The sequence below is a fragment of the Rattus rattus genome, chromosome 3, assembly GCF_011064425.1.
Source record: "Rattus rattus isolate New Zealand chromosome 3, Rrattus_CSIRO_v1, whole genome shotgun sequence".
NCBI classification, from domain to species: Eukaryota; Metazoa; Chordata; class Mammalia; order Rodentia; family Muridae; genus Rattus; species Rattus rattus.
Genome location: NC_046156.1, coordinates 222,824,260 through 222,843,014, shown reverse-complemented (window position 1 = coordinate 222,843,014; position 18,755 = coordinate 222,824,260). Strand labels below are relative to the sequence as shown.

The 18,755-nt window shown below is 37.9% G+C and overlaps 1 protein-coding gene across 1 annotated transcript in view; it reads right to left on the bottom strand.

Moving 5' to 3' along the window:
• The window catches only part of Ankrd31 (ankyrin repeat domain 31), a 139,494-nt gene that overhangs the window by 88,038 nt on the left and 32,701 nt on the right, over window positions 1-18,755 (bottom strand). The window contains exons 2-5 of the mRNA XM_032897071.1: window positions 17,796-17,839; window positions 13,776-14,336; window positions 11,452-11,729; window positions 10,806-10,882 (exon numbers count right to left, since the gene is read on the bottom strand). Coding sequence (XP_032752962.1) covers window positions 10,806-10,882; window positions 11,452-11,729; window positions 13,776-14,336; window positions 17,796-17,839 — 960 coding nt within the window. The remainder of the gene's footprint in view (window positions 1-10,805; window positions 10,883-11,451; window positions 11,730-13,775; window positions 14,337-17,795; window positions 17,840-18,755) is intronic.

The following is an 18,755-nucleotide window of genomic DNA, read 5'->3' as shown; positions in this document are numbered from 1 at the left end:
TTTCCTTCTACTAGATGTCTCCTTCAAGGTGCTTCTAAACTGGGAACGCATCAGTTAATTTTCAGAATTAGTTCATGTTAAGTGAGTTATAAAATAAATTTTTAATTTCTTGAGCATGTATCAGTGGACAGGAAAACTTGTTTGCTGCTTTTGGTTCAAATCCTCAATAAGAAGAAGTAACAGTGCTCTGCACTGATCCAAGCAGACACTCACACACTTGGTTAGAGCAAACCTGCTCCCATCCTGCTCACCTCGCCCTCAAGTCCTGTAATGAAGGAATGCGCTTCTCTCATAAGATGATGAAACTCTGGTATTATAGACACTTTCAGGCTGCCTGTTTCAGTGCATGCCTGCAATCCCAATACTCAGTTGGGAGGCTGAGGCTGGAGAGTCTTGAGCTCCAGGTCAATCTGGGATCCATATAATATAATAATACAGCGAAACTCTATCCTTTCTTACAGTTGTTTCTCAATGTGTGTGTTCCTAGCCCATACGGTGCCAAGTAACAAACTGGCCTTTTGTATTCTGGTTTTCTTTACTATAAAACTCAATACAAAATCACGTCCAAAGAGCCCATTTTAAAGTCTTTTCTTCACAGTGTAAATTAGAGAGATTAAGCTGGAAATAAAATTAATGAACAAACCCTGTTTTTCCTCATTTTTTCCACATATTCTGCTACATTACAGTACTTTTTTGTTTTCTGTTTTTTTATGTTTGTTTCATTTTGTTTTTTAAATATCAAAGAAAATACAGAAGAACAGAGGGTAGACTTGAACCAATTTGGGGAGGGGAATTGGAATGTTACTGTTAAAGAGTGAATTGCCTTAGCAGACTGTGGGATGTTTCAGTTCAACTGCCTGCAAAGAGATTCATGGGGAAAAAAGCCTACCTGATCCCAGGCAGCCAGCACCAGTTATGTGTGGACACAGGAAAACTGACTGAAAGTTGATACAGAGTAAAGTTGGGACTCTGAGGTCCCCTTTCCAAGTCTAAATTGAAGGGAAACCACTCATTTTATCTAGTACTGAATAGAACCTTCCTGAAACTCAAGAACCAAGAGGTTGGTTTTCTGCATGAACCACATTACGGAAGATGGAGACTAACAAAAAAGCAAAACAGGGTTAGGTAAGAAACAGAAGACTGTCCATGACACCAACAGTATGAGTACTATCTAGTGAGTCTTCTACAAAGGCTGAGTATTCAGCTCAAACCTACTTGAGTGCAAACTCTAAAAACCCCTCTTAAGAATTCCAACTCCTTTTATCATGAAGGGGTGTTGATTTTGTCAAATGCTTTCTCAGCATCTAATGAAATGATTATGTGGTTTTTATCTTTCAGTTTGTTTATATAGTGGATTAGGTTGATGGTTTTCCGTATATTAAACTATCGCTGCATCCCTGGAATGAAGCCTACTTGATCATGATGGATGATTATTTTGATGTGCTTTTGGATTCGGTTTCAAAGAATTTTATTGAGCATCTTTGTGTTGATATTCATAAGGGAAAGTAAGGCCCATATCTAAACATAGTAAAAGCCATATACAGCAAACCAGTAGCTAATATTAAACTAAATGGAGAGAAACTTGAAGCAATCCCACTAAAATCAGGAACTAGACAAGGCTACCCACTCTCTCCCTACTTATTCAATATATTTCTCGAAGTTCTAGCCAGAGCAATCAGACAACAAGAGAGATCAAAGGATACAGATTGGAAAGGAAGAAGTCAAAATATCACTATTTGCAGATGATATGATTGTATATTTAAGCCTAAAAGTTCAGTGAAATACAAAAGAGAAACAAGCCGAGAAAGAAATTAGGGAAATGACACCCTTCATAATAGACCCAAATAATATAAAATACCTCGGTGTGACTTTAACCAAGCAAGTAAAAGATCTGTACAATAAGAACTTCAAAACTTGAAGAAAGAAATTGAAGATCTCAGAAGATGAAAAGATCTCCCATGCTCATGGATTGGCAGGATTAATATAGTAAAATGGCCATTTTACCAAAAGTGGTCTACAGATTCAATGCAATCCCTATCAAAATTCCAACCAAATTCGTCATAGAGTTAGACAGAACAATTTGCAAATTCATCTGGAATAACAAAAAATCCAGGATAGCTAAAACTATCCTCAACAATAAAAGGGCTTCCTGGGGAATCACTATCCATGAACTCAAGCAGTATTACAGAGCAATAGCGATAAAAACTGTATGGTATTGGTACACAGACAGGCAGATAGACCAGAGGAATAGAACTGAAGACCCAGAAATGAACCCACACACCTATGGTCACTTGATTTTTGACAAAGGAGCCAAAACCATCCAATGGAAAGAAGATAGCATTTTCAGCAAATGGTGCTGGTTCAACTGGAGGTCAGCATGTAGAAGAATGCAGATCGATCCATTCTTATCACCCTGTACAAAGCTTAAGACCAAGTGGATCAAGGACCTCCACATCAAACCAGATACACTCAAACTAATAGAAGAAAAAGTGGGGAAGAATCTCGAACACATGGGCACTGGAGAACACTTCCTGAACAAAACACCAATGGCTTATGCTCTAAGATCAAGAATCGATAAATGGGATCTCATAAAACTGCAAAGCTTCTGTAAGGCAAAGGACACTATTGGGCAACCAACAGATTGGGAAAAGATCTCTACCAATCCTACAACTGATAGAGGGCTCACATCCAAAATATACAACAAACTCATGAAGTTAGACTGCAGGGAGACAAATAACCTTATTAAAAATGGGGTTCAGAGCTAAACAAAGAATTCACAGCTGAGGAATGCCAAATAGCTGAGAAGCACCTAAAGAAATGTTCAACATCTTTAGTCATAAGGGAAATACAAATCAAAACAACCCTGAGATTTCACCTCACACCAGTGAGAATGGCTAAGATCAAAAACTCTGACGACAGCAGATTGGCGAGGATGTGGAGAAAGAGGAACACTCCTCCATTGTTGGTGGGATTGCAGACTGGTACAACCTCTCTGGAAATCAGTCTGGAGGTTCCTCAGAGAATTGGACATTGAACTACCTGAAGACCCAGCTATACCTATCTTTTGGGCATATACCCAAAAGATGCCCCAACGTATAACAAAGACACATGTTCCACTATGTTCATAGCAGCCTTATTTATAATAGCCAGAAGCTGGAAAGAACCCAGATGCCCTTCAACAGAGGAATGGATACAGAAAATGTGGTACATCTACACAATGGAATACTACTCAGCAATCAAAAACAATGACTTTATGAAACTCATAGGCAAATGGATGGAACTGGAAAATATCATCCTGAGTGAGGTAACCCAATCAGAGAAAAACACATATGGTATGCACTCACTGATAAGTGGATATTAGCCCAAATGCTCAAATTATCCTAAATGCACAGAACACATGAAACTCAAGAAGGATGACCAAAATGCAAATGCTTCATTCCTTCTTTAAAAGGGGAACAAGAATACCCTTGAGAGGGAGTAGGGAGGCAAAGTTTAGAAGAGAGGCTGAAGGAACGACCATTCACATGTGGCCCATACATATACAGTCACCAAACTAGATAAGATGGATGAAGCAAAGAGGTGCAGGCTGAGAGGAACCGGATGTTTATCTCTCCTGAGAGACACAGCCAGAATATGGCAAATACATAGGCGAATGCCAGCAACAAAACACTGAACTGAGAACGGGACCCCCATTGAAGGAATCAGAGAAAGGACTGAAAGAGCTGGAGGGGCTCGAGACCCCATATGAACAACAATGCCAACCAACCATAGCTTCCAGGGACTAAGCCACTACCCAAAGACTATACATGGACTGACCCTGGGCTCCAACTGCATAGGTAGCAATGAATAGCCTAGTAGGGGCACCAGTGGAAGGAGAAGCCCTTGGTCCTGCCAAGACTGACCCCCCACTGAACAGGATTTTTGTGGGGAGGGTGGTAATGGGGGGGAGGATGGGGAGGGAACAACTATATAGAAGGGGAGGGGGAAGGGTTAGGGAGATGTTAGCCTGGAAACCAGGAAAGGTAATAATTGAAATGTAAATAAGAAATACCCAATTTAATAAAGATGGAGAAAAAAAATAAACAAAACAAAAGGAAAAACAGAAAAAAACTGCAAAACTTTTGTGAGGCAAAGGACACTGTCATTAGGACAAAACAGCAACCAACAGATTGGGAAAAGATCTTTACCAACCCTACATCCGTAGAGGGCTAATATCCAAAATATACAAAGAACTCAAGAAGTTAGACTCCAGAGAGCCAAATCACCCTATTAAAAATGGGGTACAGAGCTAAACAAAACATTCTCAGCTGAGGAATATTGAATGGCTGAGAAGCATCCTTAGTCATCAGGGAAATGCAAATCAAAACAACCCTGAGATTCCACCTCATACCAGTCAGAATAGCTAAGATCAAAAATTCAGGCATCAGCCAATGTTGGTCAGGATGTAGAGAAAGAAGAACACTCTTTCATTGTTGGTGGAATTGCAAACTGAGGAATTGTATAACCTCTCTGGAAATCAGTCTGGAGTTTCCTCAGAAAATTGGACATTCCACTACCTAAGGATCCAGCTATACCTCTTCTGGGAATATACCCAAAAGATGCTCCAACATACAACAAAGACACATGCTCCACTATGTTCATAGCAACCTTATTTATAGTAGTCAGAAGCTGGAAAGAACCCCAATGCCCTTCAACAGAGGAATGGATACAGAAAATGTGGTATATCTACACAATGGAGTACTACTCAGCTATCAAAAACAATGACTTCATGAAATTCATAGGCAAATGGATGGAATTACAAAATATCATCCTGAGTGAGCTAACCCAATCACAGAAAAACACACATGGTATGCACTCATTGATAAGTGGATATTAGCCCAAATGCTTGAATTACCCAAGATGCAATGCATGGACCACATGAAACTCAAGAAGGATGACCAAAATGCGGGTGCTTCCCTTCTTCTTTAAAAGGGGAACAAAAACATCAATAGGAGGGGATAGGAAGGCGAAGTTTAGAGCAGAGACTGAAGGAAATAGGTGAATGGGGAGGGGAACATCCATATAGAAGAGGAGGGGGAGGAGTTAAGCGGCTGATGGACAGAAAACCCGGAAAGGGAATAACATTTGAAATGTAAATAAGAAATACCCACTTTAATAAAAATGGAAAAAAAAAGAGAATGGATTGATTTGCATTCTTCTACATGATGACCTCCAGTTGAACCAGTACCATTTATTAAAAATGCTATCTTTTTTCCACTGCATGGTTTTAGCTCCTTTGTCAAAAATCAAGTGACCATAGGTGTGTGGGTTCATTTCTGGGTCTTCAATTCTATTCCACTGATATACCTGCCTGTCTCTATACCAATACCATACAGTTTTTATCACTATTGCTCTGTAATACAGCTTGAGGTCAGTGATGGTGATTCCCCCCAAGTTTTTTTTATTGTTGAGAATAGTTTTCACTATCCTGGGTTTTTTTTTTGTTTTGTTTTGTTTTGTTTTGTTTTGTTTTTTTGTTATTGCAAAGGAATTTACAAATTTCTCTTTTTAACTCTATGAAGAATTAAGTTGGAATTTTGATAGGATTGCATTGAATCTGTAAGTGGCTTTCAGCAATATGGGCATTTTTACTATATTAATCCTGCCAATCCATGAGCATGGGAAATATTTCCATTTTCTGAGGTCTTCAATTTCTTTCTTCAGAAACTTGAAGTTCTTTACATACAGATATTTCACTTGCTTGGTTAAAGTCACACCAAGATATTTTATGTTATTTGGGACTGTTGTGAAGGGTGTTGTTTCCCTAATTTCTTTCTCAGCCCGTTTATCCTTTGAATAGAGGAAGGCTACTGATTTATTTTAGTTAATTTTATACCCAGACACTTTGCTGAAGGTGTTTATCAGGTTTAGTAGTTCTCTGGTTGGACTTTTGGGGTCACTTAAGTATACTATCACATCATCTGCAAATAGTGATATTTTTTACTTTCCTTCCAATTTGTATCCTTGATCTCCTTTTTGTTGTCTGATTGCTCTGGCTAGAACTTCGAAAATTATATTGAATAGGTAGGGAGAGAGTAGGCAGCCTTGTTTAGTTCCTGATTTTAGTGGGATTGCTTCAAGTTTCTCTCCATTTAGTTTAATGTTGGCTACTGGTTTGCTGTATATGGCTTTTACTATGTTTAGGTATAGGCCTTGAATTTCTGATCTTTCCAAGACTTTGGAAACATGAAGGGGTGTTGAATTTTGTCAAATGCTTTCTCAGCATCAAATGAGATAATCATATGGTTTTTTTCTTTGAGTTTATTTGTAGAGTGGATTATGTTGATGGATTTCTATATATTGAGCCATCCCTGCATCCCTGGGATGAAGACTAATTGATCATGATGGATGATCGTTGGATTCGGTTTGTGAGGGTTTTATTGAGTATTTTTGCATCAATATTCATAAGGGAAATTGGTCTGAAGTTCTCTTCCTTTGTTGGGTCTTTGTGTGATTTAAGTATAAGCATAATTGTGGCTTCATTGAAGGGATTAGGTAGTACTCCATCTGCATCAATTTTGAGGAGTAGTTTGGACAGTATTGGTATGAGGTCTTGTATGAAGTTCTGATAGAATTCTGCACTAAAACCATCTGATCCTGGGCTTTTTTTGGGGGGGGGAGACTTTTAATAACTGCTTCTATTTCTTTAGAGTTATGGGACTGTTAAATGGTTTATCTGATCCTGATTTAACTTTGGTACCTGGTATCTGTCTAGAAAGCTGTCCATTTCCTCCAGATTTTCCAGTTTTGTTGAATATAGGAATTTGTAATAGGATCTGGTGATTTTTTTGAATTTCCTCAGATTCTGTTGTTATGTCTCCCATTTTCATTTCTGATGTTAATTTGGATACACTCTCTGTGCCCTCTGATTAGTCTGGCTAAGGGTTTAGCTATCTTGTTCTTGTTCATTTCCTCAAAGAACCATTTCCTGGGTTTTTTTGTTTGTTTGTTTGTTTGTTTGTTTGTTTTGGTATAGTTCTTTTTGTTTCTACTTGATTGAATGTTTGATGTTACCAAATGCCTTCTTTATATTTGTTGAAATAACTTATATAGTTTTTCCCTTTTAGACTATTTACATAATTTGCAGTGAGTAATGTTTAAACTTAAAGCCAGTAACAGTAGTAAAGTTTTTAGGTATTAGTATTTTGGTATGTAAAATCACATTGTTTTATGTATACAACCCAGTGAGTTTGGAAACAAGGATGTACCTCTAAAATCATTATCATCAAGCCTTCCCTCTGTGTCCTTACTGTCTCACGATTTTGTTCCACATGCACAGTTAAACCTTGGTGTCACATCACTCACAGCTCTCCTGCTTCATGCTGAATCTTCCTTAGAATGTGTTTCTATAGACTTCAAATGTATGTATTCTCTATTGCTACTCCTTCCCTTCCTATCTCAGTTCTTTGTATAATGCTTTTAAAGGACATGGATTTTTCATTATCAGGACTACAAAAAAATATCCACTTCTGTTCTCCTTCAAATTTTTTTCACTTAAACCTTTGCTTTAAGAAGGGATGTTATCTGTAACACTTAGTCCTTTTTACCAATACTTTGAGATATGGACTTTATCACCCATTGTCTTATTCAGGGTTTCTATTCCTGCACAAAACATCATGACCAAGAAGCAGTTTGGGGAGGAAAGTGTTTATTCAGCTTAAACTTCCACCTTGCTGTTCATCACCAAAGAAGGTCAGGACTGGAACTCAGGCAGGGCAGGAAGCAGGAGCTGATGCAGAGGCCATGGAGGGATGTTACTCACTGGCTTGCTCCCCTGGCTTGCTCAGCTTGCTTTCTTATAGAACCCAAGACCATCAACCCAGGGATGGCACCACCCACAAAGGGCTGAGTCGTTCCCCCTTGATCACTAATTGAGAAAATGACAGTCCTTATAACTGGATTTCATGGAGGCATTTTCTCAAGGGAGGCTCCTTTCTCTATGATAACTGCAGCTTGTGTCAAGTTGACACACGAAACCAGTCAGTACACCCATCAACTTCATTATTCCCAATGTATATGCTTTCCAAATCTAAACTCCTTTTTCCATTTCATTGATTTATTTGTCTGGTCCTACCTATCCCATGACAAATGACTTTAATTTCAGTAGTTTTCTAACATTTTATCCTTTATACAGAACAGACTCTTAACATACTATCTTTGATTTAATTTTCTGAATATATACTTACTTTTCTACTTGAGAGTATCATTTTGTAGTATTCTCATAGCTAATGTCCAGCCATTAGAATAATAAAATAAACAAGAAAACAAACTCATGTATATGGCACCAGAGAGATTATTCAATAGATAAGAATACTCAGTGTATAACAGTATTTGCTTTGCAAACATGAAGATCTGAGTTCAAATACCTAGCACCCATGTAAAAATACAGGCCTAGTTTACACATACCAAATCCCCAACACTAGGAGGCAAAAGGAGGAGGATCTGATAGTCATCCTGTCTAGCTAAAACAGTAAGCTTCCAGGCCAGTGAGGGATTCTGTGTCCAGGAAATAGTATGAAGCAAGCAAGACACTGTTGCACAGGTATGCATACCAACACTCATATGCATGCAACACACAACACACACATACACACCTGTATGGTTTTGTGTGTGCATGGTTGACATGTAAGCGTGATACATGTAAATATATGTGCAGGTGTGGAGGACAGCAGAGGTCAATGTCAAGGGTTTGCTCAACCGGTTGAGACAAGGTTTCTCACTGAACTTATTATAGCTAATGGACTTGACAAGACAGCTGGTCATCAATACCTACACATCTTCCCATTACTGCCTCTCTAAGGCTGGGATTATAAGAATGTGCTGTTGTTTCTTGCTTTTTAAGTGTGTGTGCCTTAGTCCCTGTTCTACTGCTCTGAAGAGGCAATATGACCAAGGCAACACCCACAAAGCAAAGCATTTAATTATGGGCTTACAATCTCAGAGGGTGTCCAGTATCTTCATGGCAGGAACATGGCAGCATACAAGGCACTGGAGAAGTAGCTGAGAGACAGTCCTGATCCTCAGACTGGTGGGGAGAGGGCTGTACCTGGCATGGGCATCTGAAACTTCAAAACCCAGCTGCAGTGATGCACTTCCTCCAACAAGGACAAAACTATACCAACAAGGCCACATTCCCTAACCCTTCCAATCTTTCCAAACAGTTCCACTCCCTGGTGACTAAACATTCAAATATATGAGCCTATGAGGACCATTCTTATTCAAACCACTGCAGTGCTGGAAATTAAATTCAGGTCCTGGTATTTGTTTGGCAATTACTCTACTGACTGAGCTACCTCCTCAGCCCCTACCTCCTACTTTGATAGAGATCCTATGCACGTGTGAAGTAACAGAGAGAAGAAAGTTGCTGAAGTTCTAAGAACTAGTTCCTTGTTTTCATTTGTGCACGTCTCATTTTGGTCTCTCAGAAGGAATTTTAAATCCATACACATAGGCATGACATATGTTTATTGTAACAAGTGGTCCTTACCCTCTTTATTTAGCACTGTAATTATTATCATTATATATGTTTCTCTTACATTGTTTATCCAGTTAATATTGAGATGAAGTATACTATTTGGAGAGCTTTTGATTTATTCAAGTTGTCTATATTTTATTTTGAAGGAATTTAGATTATCAGAAAGGTATGTAAAGAGATTAATGTTCTGAGGCTTTAGCCAAGGGGTAGAGTGTTTGCCTAGCATGTATAAAGCCCTGAGTTTGATCTGAGTAGAAAAGAAAAATAAGCAAAGTATCCAATTTAACATTTTGCCACAACTTTAAATCATTTTTATCTATCCTGTTTGTCCATTCCTCCATCCATCCATCCATCCATCCATCCATCCATCCATCCATCCATCCATCCATCCATCCATCCATTAATTCATCCACTCACCTACCCATCCATCCATCCATCCATCCATCCATCATCTGCCATGCACAGATAGATGAATGGTAGTACATAACTATTATACAATAGACCTTTTATCACTAATATGTAAGTAATATTTTCTAAGAATATAAACATTCTCTTATACAAGACTATTATTTTCATGTAGCAGTGAATAGCCTTGTTGGGGCACCAGTAGAAGGGGAAGCCCTTGGTCCTACCAAGGTTGGACCCCCAGTGTAGGGGATTGATGGGGGCAGTAGTGGGGGGTGGATGGGGAGGGGAACCCCCATATAGAAGGGGAAGGGAAAAGGTTAGGGGGCTGATGGACAGGAAACTGGGAAAGGAAATAACATTTGAAATGTAAACAAGAAATACTCAATTTAATAAAAATGGAAGGAAAAAAAAAGACCAGTCAGAAAGAAAAAAAAGAGTATTTTTTTCAAATTCAAAAATTCAAAACAGAGGTAATCTCTAGTTCATGTTTCAATTTTATCAAGTCTACTATTAATTTTTACCAGTAATTCTATATTATTTTATTGTAACAAATTTTAGTTCAATATTATGGGTTATATAGAAACAGAACTTGTTAATTAATGACTGCTCTCTTTTCTCAACTAGTATTTTTGGTATGTACTGTCAGTTTTTTGCTGTGTTAGCCATACCCACAAATGTGAAAGTATCCTCCATGCTGCTCTCTATAGTAGAAAGTATGGAAAATATTCCTACCCTGGGAGACATTAAGCTCAAATCCACTTATGCCACAGCATCATTGAAACGGATAACTCATCAATAAAACTGAATTTACATTGTATATTGTTCTTATTCAGTTCTGTTTCTATAGGCTACTTAAAAATGAAATACTCAAAATATGTCTCACCATTTTTTATTCTAAGTTGTTCACTTTTCCTTATCTGTTCATTCTTGAATCTGGATGAATGCATGTTCTTCCTTTTACTGTCAATCATCAAAACAGAATCCTTGATTCTTTTAAAAAATGGACTTATTAAATAAGTGCAATGTTTTCTACAAGCATTCATGAAGAATCGCATGAAATTTAACAAAAAGTTGAAACCCCTAAGATAGTTACTGAGTTATTCTCAACTGACAAAGCAACTTAGACATGGCGGTGGAAGCCAGGTAAGCCGTAGCTAACTCTGAGAGACAGCCCACTCCAGGCCCTTAGTTCCATCACATTAGGTGTAGCCACTTACAAATGTGGGAATTGTGAGCCTTCTCCCCTTTACTCTCCAAGAAGGCATGTCACTATCCACTCTAGTCACCTTGCAGGGAAAAGAGGCAGACCCTTCGTAGGGTGTGAGGGGTAAAGGGACTTGCGGGTGATAGGGCACTGATTAAAAACTACAAACAAAAAAAGCATTTTGCTTAAGGGTAAGCCTCCAACAACCTCCAGCACCCAATTACTGTAGCATATCTGGTTAGATCTGTAGCACATCTGGTTAGATTTGTAGCATATCTGGTTAGATCTGTAGCACATCTGGTGAAAAAGATACAATTAACCATACCTGAAATTCTCAGTTGTAAATATGCTATTTATTCGATCCTTACAGCTAAGTGCTTCTGATAAAATCCTCTCTGGCCTCTCCAATATGACATCTGTATGCACATCTCTGCTTGCTCTTAGTTTTTCCAGTCTAGATGATCTTCTTAGTACACGAGGTGTTTTCTGGGTAGAGGTGTTTTTCATGGAATCTGAATTTTCCTTTTTGTTTAGTAGTTCATAAGAGGTGGCATTTTCATGAGTCAATGTTTGTAATCTAAATGGTTTTGGGTCTTCTATATTCTATAAAGATATATATCCATAAATAGTTACAACATTAAAAGAACAAGTTAAATCTATATTCTCTTCTATTAAAACTAAATTAATTTAAAAGCATATATGAAGACATATGAAAAATCTATAGTTATATTTTTAAAAGAACATAGATTGTAAGCTTATAAATTACATAAGTAGCTAGTCTTGGTGACATATGTCTACACTCACAGCACTTGGAAATCTAACACAAGAGAATTTTGAGTTTAAGAGCAGCTTGGACTTCATAGGGAGACCTGGGGCAGTAAAAGGAAATAAATAAATAAAGGAAAGACTTTCAAATTACTTTTATCAATTTTTACTTTAAATTTCAGAGGAAAATATAAGGTTCCCTTGGTGCTTAATTTGGCAGGAAGTAAGTCATATAGAATATGGCACCCATATAAGAACATGACAAAGGCCAGATCAATGGTCTGTGCACTTCCTTGGCAGAAGCAATGACATTTAAGGGACAAGGTGATATACAACTTCCATACTTTCAAAGCTCAATGGTATGTCATGAATTCTTCCAATTTCTCCTTAACAATCTACTACTGATCTCACTTCTATGAAGACATTTACACTTTACATGTACCACATAAACCTTGAACTCATTTATATAACCAGATGCAAAGCTTCTCAAAGTATTGAAAATTTAAACACAGCTGAGTATTTGATAGGATTCATTCTCCATGAATTTCCTTTCTATCTACTGCTTAAAAGGTTTCTCATCTTAAACTTGAAGAATTGCTAAAACCTGTATTTACTTTACCAATATTAATCAGATTTTCTACATTTTAGTCATAGTTCTTCTTCTCATACTAGAACAGTAAAATGTTTAATTATCTCTATCTCCTTGATTAATGTTTCTGTTTTTGTTTCTTGATCCTACAGTGTCTATCTGAGCTAGACTTCAGGTTATATGCTGCAACAAAAACTCATGTCTTCTCAAAATCATCTTGGGGATGTATACGCAATATTTTGTTAATAGCTAAGAGGAAATAAAAGGAACCTACATTTCCATTATTATTAATTTATATTTACATAATACATTTATATATCATTTCATAACCTAAAAGGTTTCAAAGTGCTAAGTTTCTTCACACTAAAAATAAAAGCAACATATATTTAAAAAATAAGTTGCAATGTATCCTGTATTATACAGTCTCATTTGAATAAAATAAAGTTACATGGACTAGAAGTCATTGAAGATGCACCAAACTATCAAAAATATTTAGAGAGTAAATCTATAGGAGACTTTTGTTACCATTCTGTTAAACAATCTTAAAATGCAATGATATGTTCTTTTTGGTTTTGATTGATCTGAGACAGGGTGTTACTAAGACCCCATGCTGGCCTTAAACTCCTGAACTGTTAACTCTGCTGCCTCAGCCTCTCTAATTATAAGTACACACCACCATACTTGCCTTTAATTAATTTTATAATAATAATAATAAAAACTGTCAACATGAAAAGAGAACTTGGCACCTGTTACACATCTACAGGGCCTCCTGGCATAATGCTGTAGGAATTCTAAAACCACAGGCTATGGCATTTTACTTGTATTCCAAATAGGGCTTAAAGAAGGCTTGATTCTTCCCTCCATACCTAGTAGCCCAGATTATTCCATATCCAATTACAGGGCTCATTAACTACTCTGTACTCAGGTAAATATAGTAATATTCTAAACAAAGAGAAATTTCTGGTAAAAAATTCTTTCCTATTGTTCCAAACCCTAATGATATGCCTTCTTATGTAAGTTGGGGAGAAAATAATTTTAACTTAATTGCTTATAAACTCTACCCTAGTACTTCTGAAAGGATCAATCTATGTATGAATGTTATCTTTCCCCAGTATCTTCCAGATGTTGGTAATTGGTGAGATGATTTGAATGTAACACAATAAAGGTTGTTACAGGTCACTATAAAAATTAGCTTCAGATTTTCATATTGTGTATAACCACCTGTCCTACTGATAGATGATTGTTCCACCACCTGGACAACCTGAACTATTTAAATAATAGGGTAGCAAATTCACCTGTGCTATTTGTGTACAATCTTCATCTTTCTGAGACATAGCAGGCTGCACTTCTAAACATCCATTTCCACCACTAACACTGCTGCTTCTCTCTTGTCCTTGACAGATGGGTCCCACATCAGCACCTGGCAATGTGTTGATGGCTGCCAGCAATTGAGCTGGCAACACAGCACCAGCCTTGTTTCCTAGTTCATCTCTATCGCCTGCTGACAAGGCACTCGAAGGGACAGAACTCATGGAATTGCTCAATGAGTTCAAGAACTCTTGAGGACTGAAGTCATTCATTATTTCAAGCAGTCTTTCTTCTTGGGTATATTCTGGTGATTCTAGTAACTTTTCTAATGCAGACACAAATGTTTCAAGAGAGCTTTCTTCATCTTTGGTTTCTATAGAAGTCAAGGTCAGTGTTACTTTCTTTCCAGGCTCAGAAAATGTGTTTGGTACTGCTAAGGTCTTCACTGGCTCGGTTAATTGCTCCTTTAAGGTAACCAAATCAGATGCCATAAGAGAAGTCCCTGAGAGAAGACTAACTTCAGGGGAATCTGAGTTTTCACTTAGTTCCTGTGTGTTACATAAAACAAAGCAATAGTTAAAATTAAAAGTTAGATTTAGAACTCATTTTGATAATTTACTTTTACCAAATTTCTACTTCATCCATATTACTTTCCTGTATGAAATCAATAATGCCTGAATACATGGTTAAATATTTAACCAAGAGTGGTTAAATGGACTAAGAGAAACACTGGCTGGATCACAGATGACAAATTATATCTTCAACTAAGCTTTAATTATCTGTCCCAATAAAAGAGACAGATGTTCTAGTTAGTTAAATTAACAAATGACCTCAATATGTCACAGCTTAAGTAGGGATATAAAATTCTTGCCAAATATTTCTATGTCATACAATTATAAAATTGATACCACTTCCCTTTGTGAATGAATATGCAAATGTGAATAAGGAAAGAACAGAAAATCAGAAAGGGAGACAGAAATGAAGATGCAAGTCTTCATATTTTATGAATCCTGACTCTAAATTAATAACCCTCAGTTTTTGTTGTTTTAAACAACAACGACAACAACATAAAACACAACTTTCTCAGGGAGTTTTTTTCAAGAGCAACACCGTATCAGGTTGTACTTGCTCTCACACAGCTTGAGTGTCCAATATTAGAATTACTTTTAGAGTTGCTATCCAATTAGCTACTATGTTGCTCAGGAAAATATGTATGTTATAGGGATTGAAATTCATGGTTTTCAGTCACGTTGGCTGCTCCCCCAAAATGTGTCTACTACCTCTCTGGCAGGATGCCAGACTCTAAGACTGTTATTAATTTGCTCTAAGTTGAACAAAAGAAGTAAAAAATCCATATATTCTATGGAGCACCATTTTATCCCATGTTTATAGCATACAGAACCTAATACAATACCTTTATTTATCTGTAATGCTATCATTTTCTTTAAGAAATCTAAGAAATGGCTCCTACCCATTATTTGTGTCACATCCTAAGAGTCCCCTGCTATTTAGTCCTTTTATGTTTTTTAAATTCACGACACTAAGGTGTACTAGGAATAATATGTAAGACGAACCTTCAGGGGAGGGAGAGGAACCTTCAGGGGAGGGAGAGGAACCTTCAGGGGAGGGAGAGGAACCTTCAGGGGAGGGAGAGGAACCTTCAGGGGAGGGAGAGGAACCTTCAGGGGAGGGAGAGGAACCTTCAGGGGAGGGAGAGGAACCTTCAGGGAAGGGAGGGGAAACTTCAGGGAAGGGAGAGGAACCTTCAGGGAAGGGAGGGAACCTTCAGGGAAGGGAGGGGAACCTTCAGGAAGGGAGAGAACCTTCAGGGGAGGGAGAGGAACCTTCAGGGGAGGGAGAGGAACCTTCAGGGGAGGGAGAGGAACCTTCAGGGGAGGGAGGCAACAGACTCTTACTGATTTTTCTGAAAATACTTTGATGTGAGAAAAATTAATCAAGTTTCTTTCCCACAAATGTTTTAAAACATATAAAGTTCTAAGATACAATGCTCCCCAAAGGTTTTAAAAGTTTTTTTACAGGATGATCTATTAGGAAATATTGGTATAACCAGTGAAAGAAGTAATTACTTTAATCAATTTTACCAGTTACCTGCCACAGGTCCAAAGGAAAGGAAGAACTTGAGGCATGAATGAATGACTTATGAAGAAGGGAAATCACAACATATATTTATTCAAACACAACTAGGTGTCAGGCCAGAAGTCATTGCTCCTGGTTCTCACAATAACTCTTTGAAACATCTATCTGTCAGTACTTTATAGATGCAAACCAGAGCTGCCTTTGAAGACACATCCACTCAAAATTTTAACTCTACTTTCCTGCCCTCTGGCTTATAAGTTCAGCAAAAGCGCTTGGAAACTAGATATAGAAGAGGCACAGCAGATGATGTAACCAGAGAAGATAGGGCGGGCCTAGAAGGTACGAAGCTACTTGGTATGTTGAAGGAGGATTTGAGTTTACTGTGGGCAGAGTCAATTCAGAGCTCCAAGTGGAAAACAAAGACAAAGCAGGTCACTGAAAAACATTAGCAACAAGACAATGAGAACACAAGCTTGAGATATTAAAGAAATGAGGTTAACCTTAAAAACAAAAAGGTTACACTCCATCATAGTAAGGAACACAGATCAAAAAATTACCAAGATTATTAAAGAGCAGAAGAATATATACACGAACAGATTTTGAGACAAAGTTTTTCCTCCTGAGGAATACCTTTCATTGCACCAGAAGGTACCATGCACATTACAAGGCAGGAAAGGAACTAATAATCCTACTCAGCTATGACACCTATGAACCACAGCAAAGACCAGTAGGGCACAATAACCCTAAGGGTACAGTACCTGCATTCAGGCACTGGTGGCCACCAAGAGCTCTCTAGTTGGACATAAGACTTGTTCAATAAGAGTTCCCTGGTACTAGAAACCTAGAAGACTATCCAGAGCTAGTGAGTCATGGATCTCAAACAAGAAACTATACCTGCCACTTTACTAAACCAGCATGATTCCTAAAATTATAAATATTTATAATTCTCACCCCTCATCAAAAATTTCTCTTTGCAACAAAAGGAGAACAATTATAGAAAACAAAATGGATTAAAATGTGGAGAACAAGAGATTGTGTGTACCCAATCCCAACCAATCGATCTACATGCCAACAACTGCACTTAAGGCTCAGGGATCATTGCGGAAAGATGGAAGGAAGATGTAAAGCTAGAGGACCAGGGAGTTTGCTGTGAGTTCGTGTCTCCTAGGAATGTCAGAGGAGCTACACCCAGAAAGTCTCACCAAGAAGATCTGAGAGATGATGACACCACTGTGCATGTTAACATGGAAAAGGATAGCTTGTGGGTTCTCAACCCTACACAAGGAAAGACAGACAACTGGAAAATGCAAGACTAGAAGAAATGATCTTTCCCAGGGAGTCAGCTCTGAGACACATACGGATAACATTACGCAAACTAAGCAATAGTAACATATACACGGGAACACACATACACACATCACTTTGAACTTCTGAACCTTCTGAGTGTTGGAGGTTATAGGCCTGCATATATATGCAGGGTAAAAACAATTTTTTAAGAGGCCATGAATTTGAGAGAGGAAGTAGAGTGCATGGGAGAGGTTGGAGGAGAAAAAGGTAGGATAAATGATGTAATTATATTATAGTTTCAAAAATATTATAGCCGGATGGTGGTAGTGCATGCCTTTAATCCCAGAACTCTAGTGGCAGAAATAAGTAGATCTTTTTGAGTTCAAAGCCAGTCCAGTCTATCTACAGAGTGAGTTCCAGGACAGCCAGGGATAAAAATGAAAAACCCGTATCAACATGGCCCCCTAAAACTTACAAAAAGAGAACAGGTTTCTAGCTATTGATGTGATTTAGTCAGATTATGCCTAGAGGAGAGTCTAAATCCACATGAAACTTTAATGAACATGATTTTTAAACATCTAAATTTGCAATCCACAAAGCCAATCTTGGTTACATAAACCAACCTTTTCTGAGTGTGGCAAATGTTCACAGATTTCAGCTCCAGGCCCTAGAATAGAACAATATGTATTTATTCAGCCCTTATTAAACCACAAGGCATTTTCTAGCAATAAAGCTTGAGCTTTCTTACAGAATTCCACCCACAGGTATTAAGCATTGTATAAATGTTTGTTGATATAAATATTATTTATAATTATAATAAGACTTTCCATTTCTTGGGCTGAGGTAGAGCAAAGCTGGTAGACTGCTTGCCCTGGGCTTCTGCCTAGTACTTCCTGAACCCTTCTCCTGGAGTGGTAGTGCGGCCCAGGCCTATAGCCTCGCACTGAGGAGAGGAGTCAAAAGTTGAAAATCACCCTAGGCCACACAATGAGATCAAGACTAACCAGGGTGCTATCAGACACTTTGGTTCTTCATTCCAAAGAGGAAGGGGTGGGGTGGAAGATTATGTGGTGTTGGAACAGGGTCCATGAATGAATGCAGTTGGAGTTTTGCAGAGAAAATTCTGAGCGCTTGTGGGAAAACTCCAAGAAGAGTTGTCAAGAATCTTGTGAATGTAGAGTCATGTTTCTTCAAAAACATGAACACGGAGTTGTTGTTGGACGCTGCTTTTGGACAAGAATGAGTTTAGTTTGATTTCTCACTACAGTTGTTGATATTTGCTTATATTCCTCTATGGAAAAACCCGTTTTACCATATGAAGCTTCTTCTTGTGATTATAAACAGCCTGAACTCATGAGAACTTTACTCATGTGACCTTTCTTAACCCTCAGGGTATAAACTCTCTGATGCTCTGAATAAACACTTTAGTGCGCCTCATTTTCAGGCTCCACTCTCCCAGGTTAAAGGACAATTAGAGTAGTAAACAAAGTGAATCCAAACAGAATTGTAACTATTAGAAATTAGTTGAGCTGAAAGTAAACCTATTTCTGTTGTGTTATTCTAAGTATTTCTAACTAGAGAGG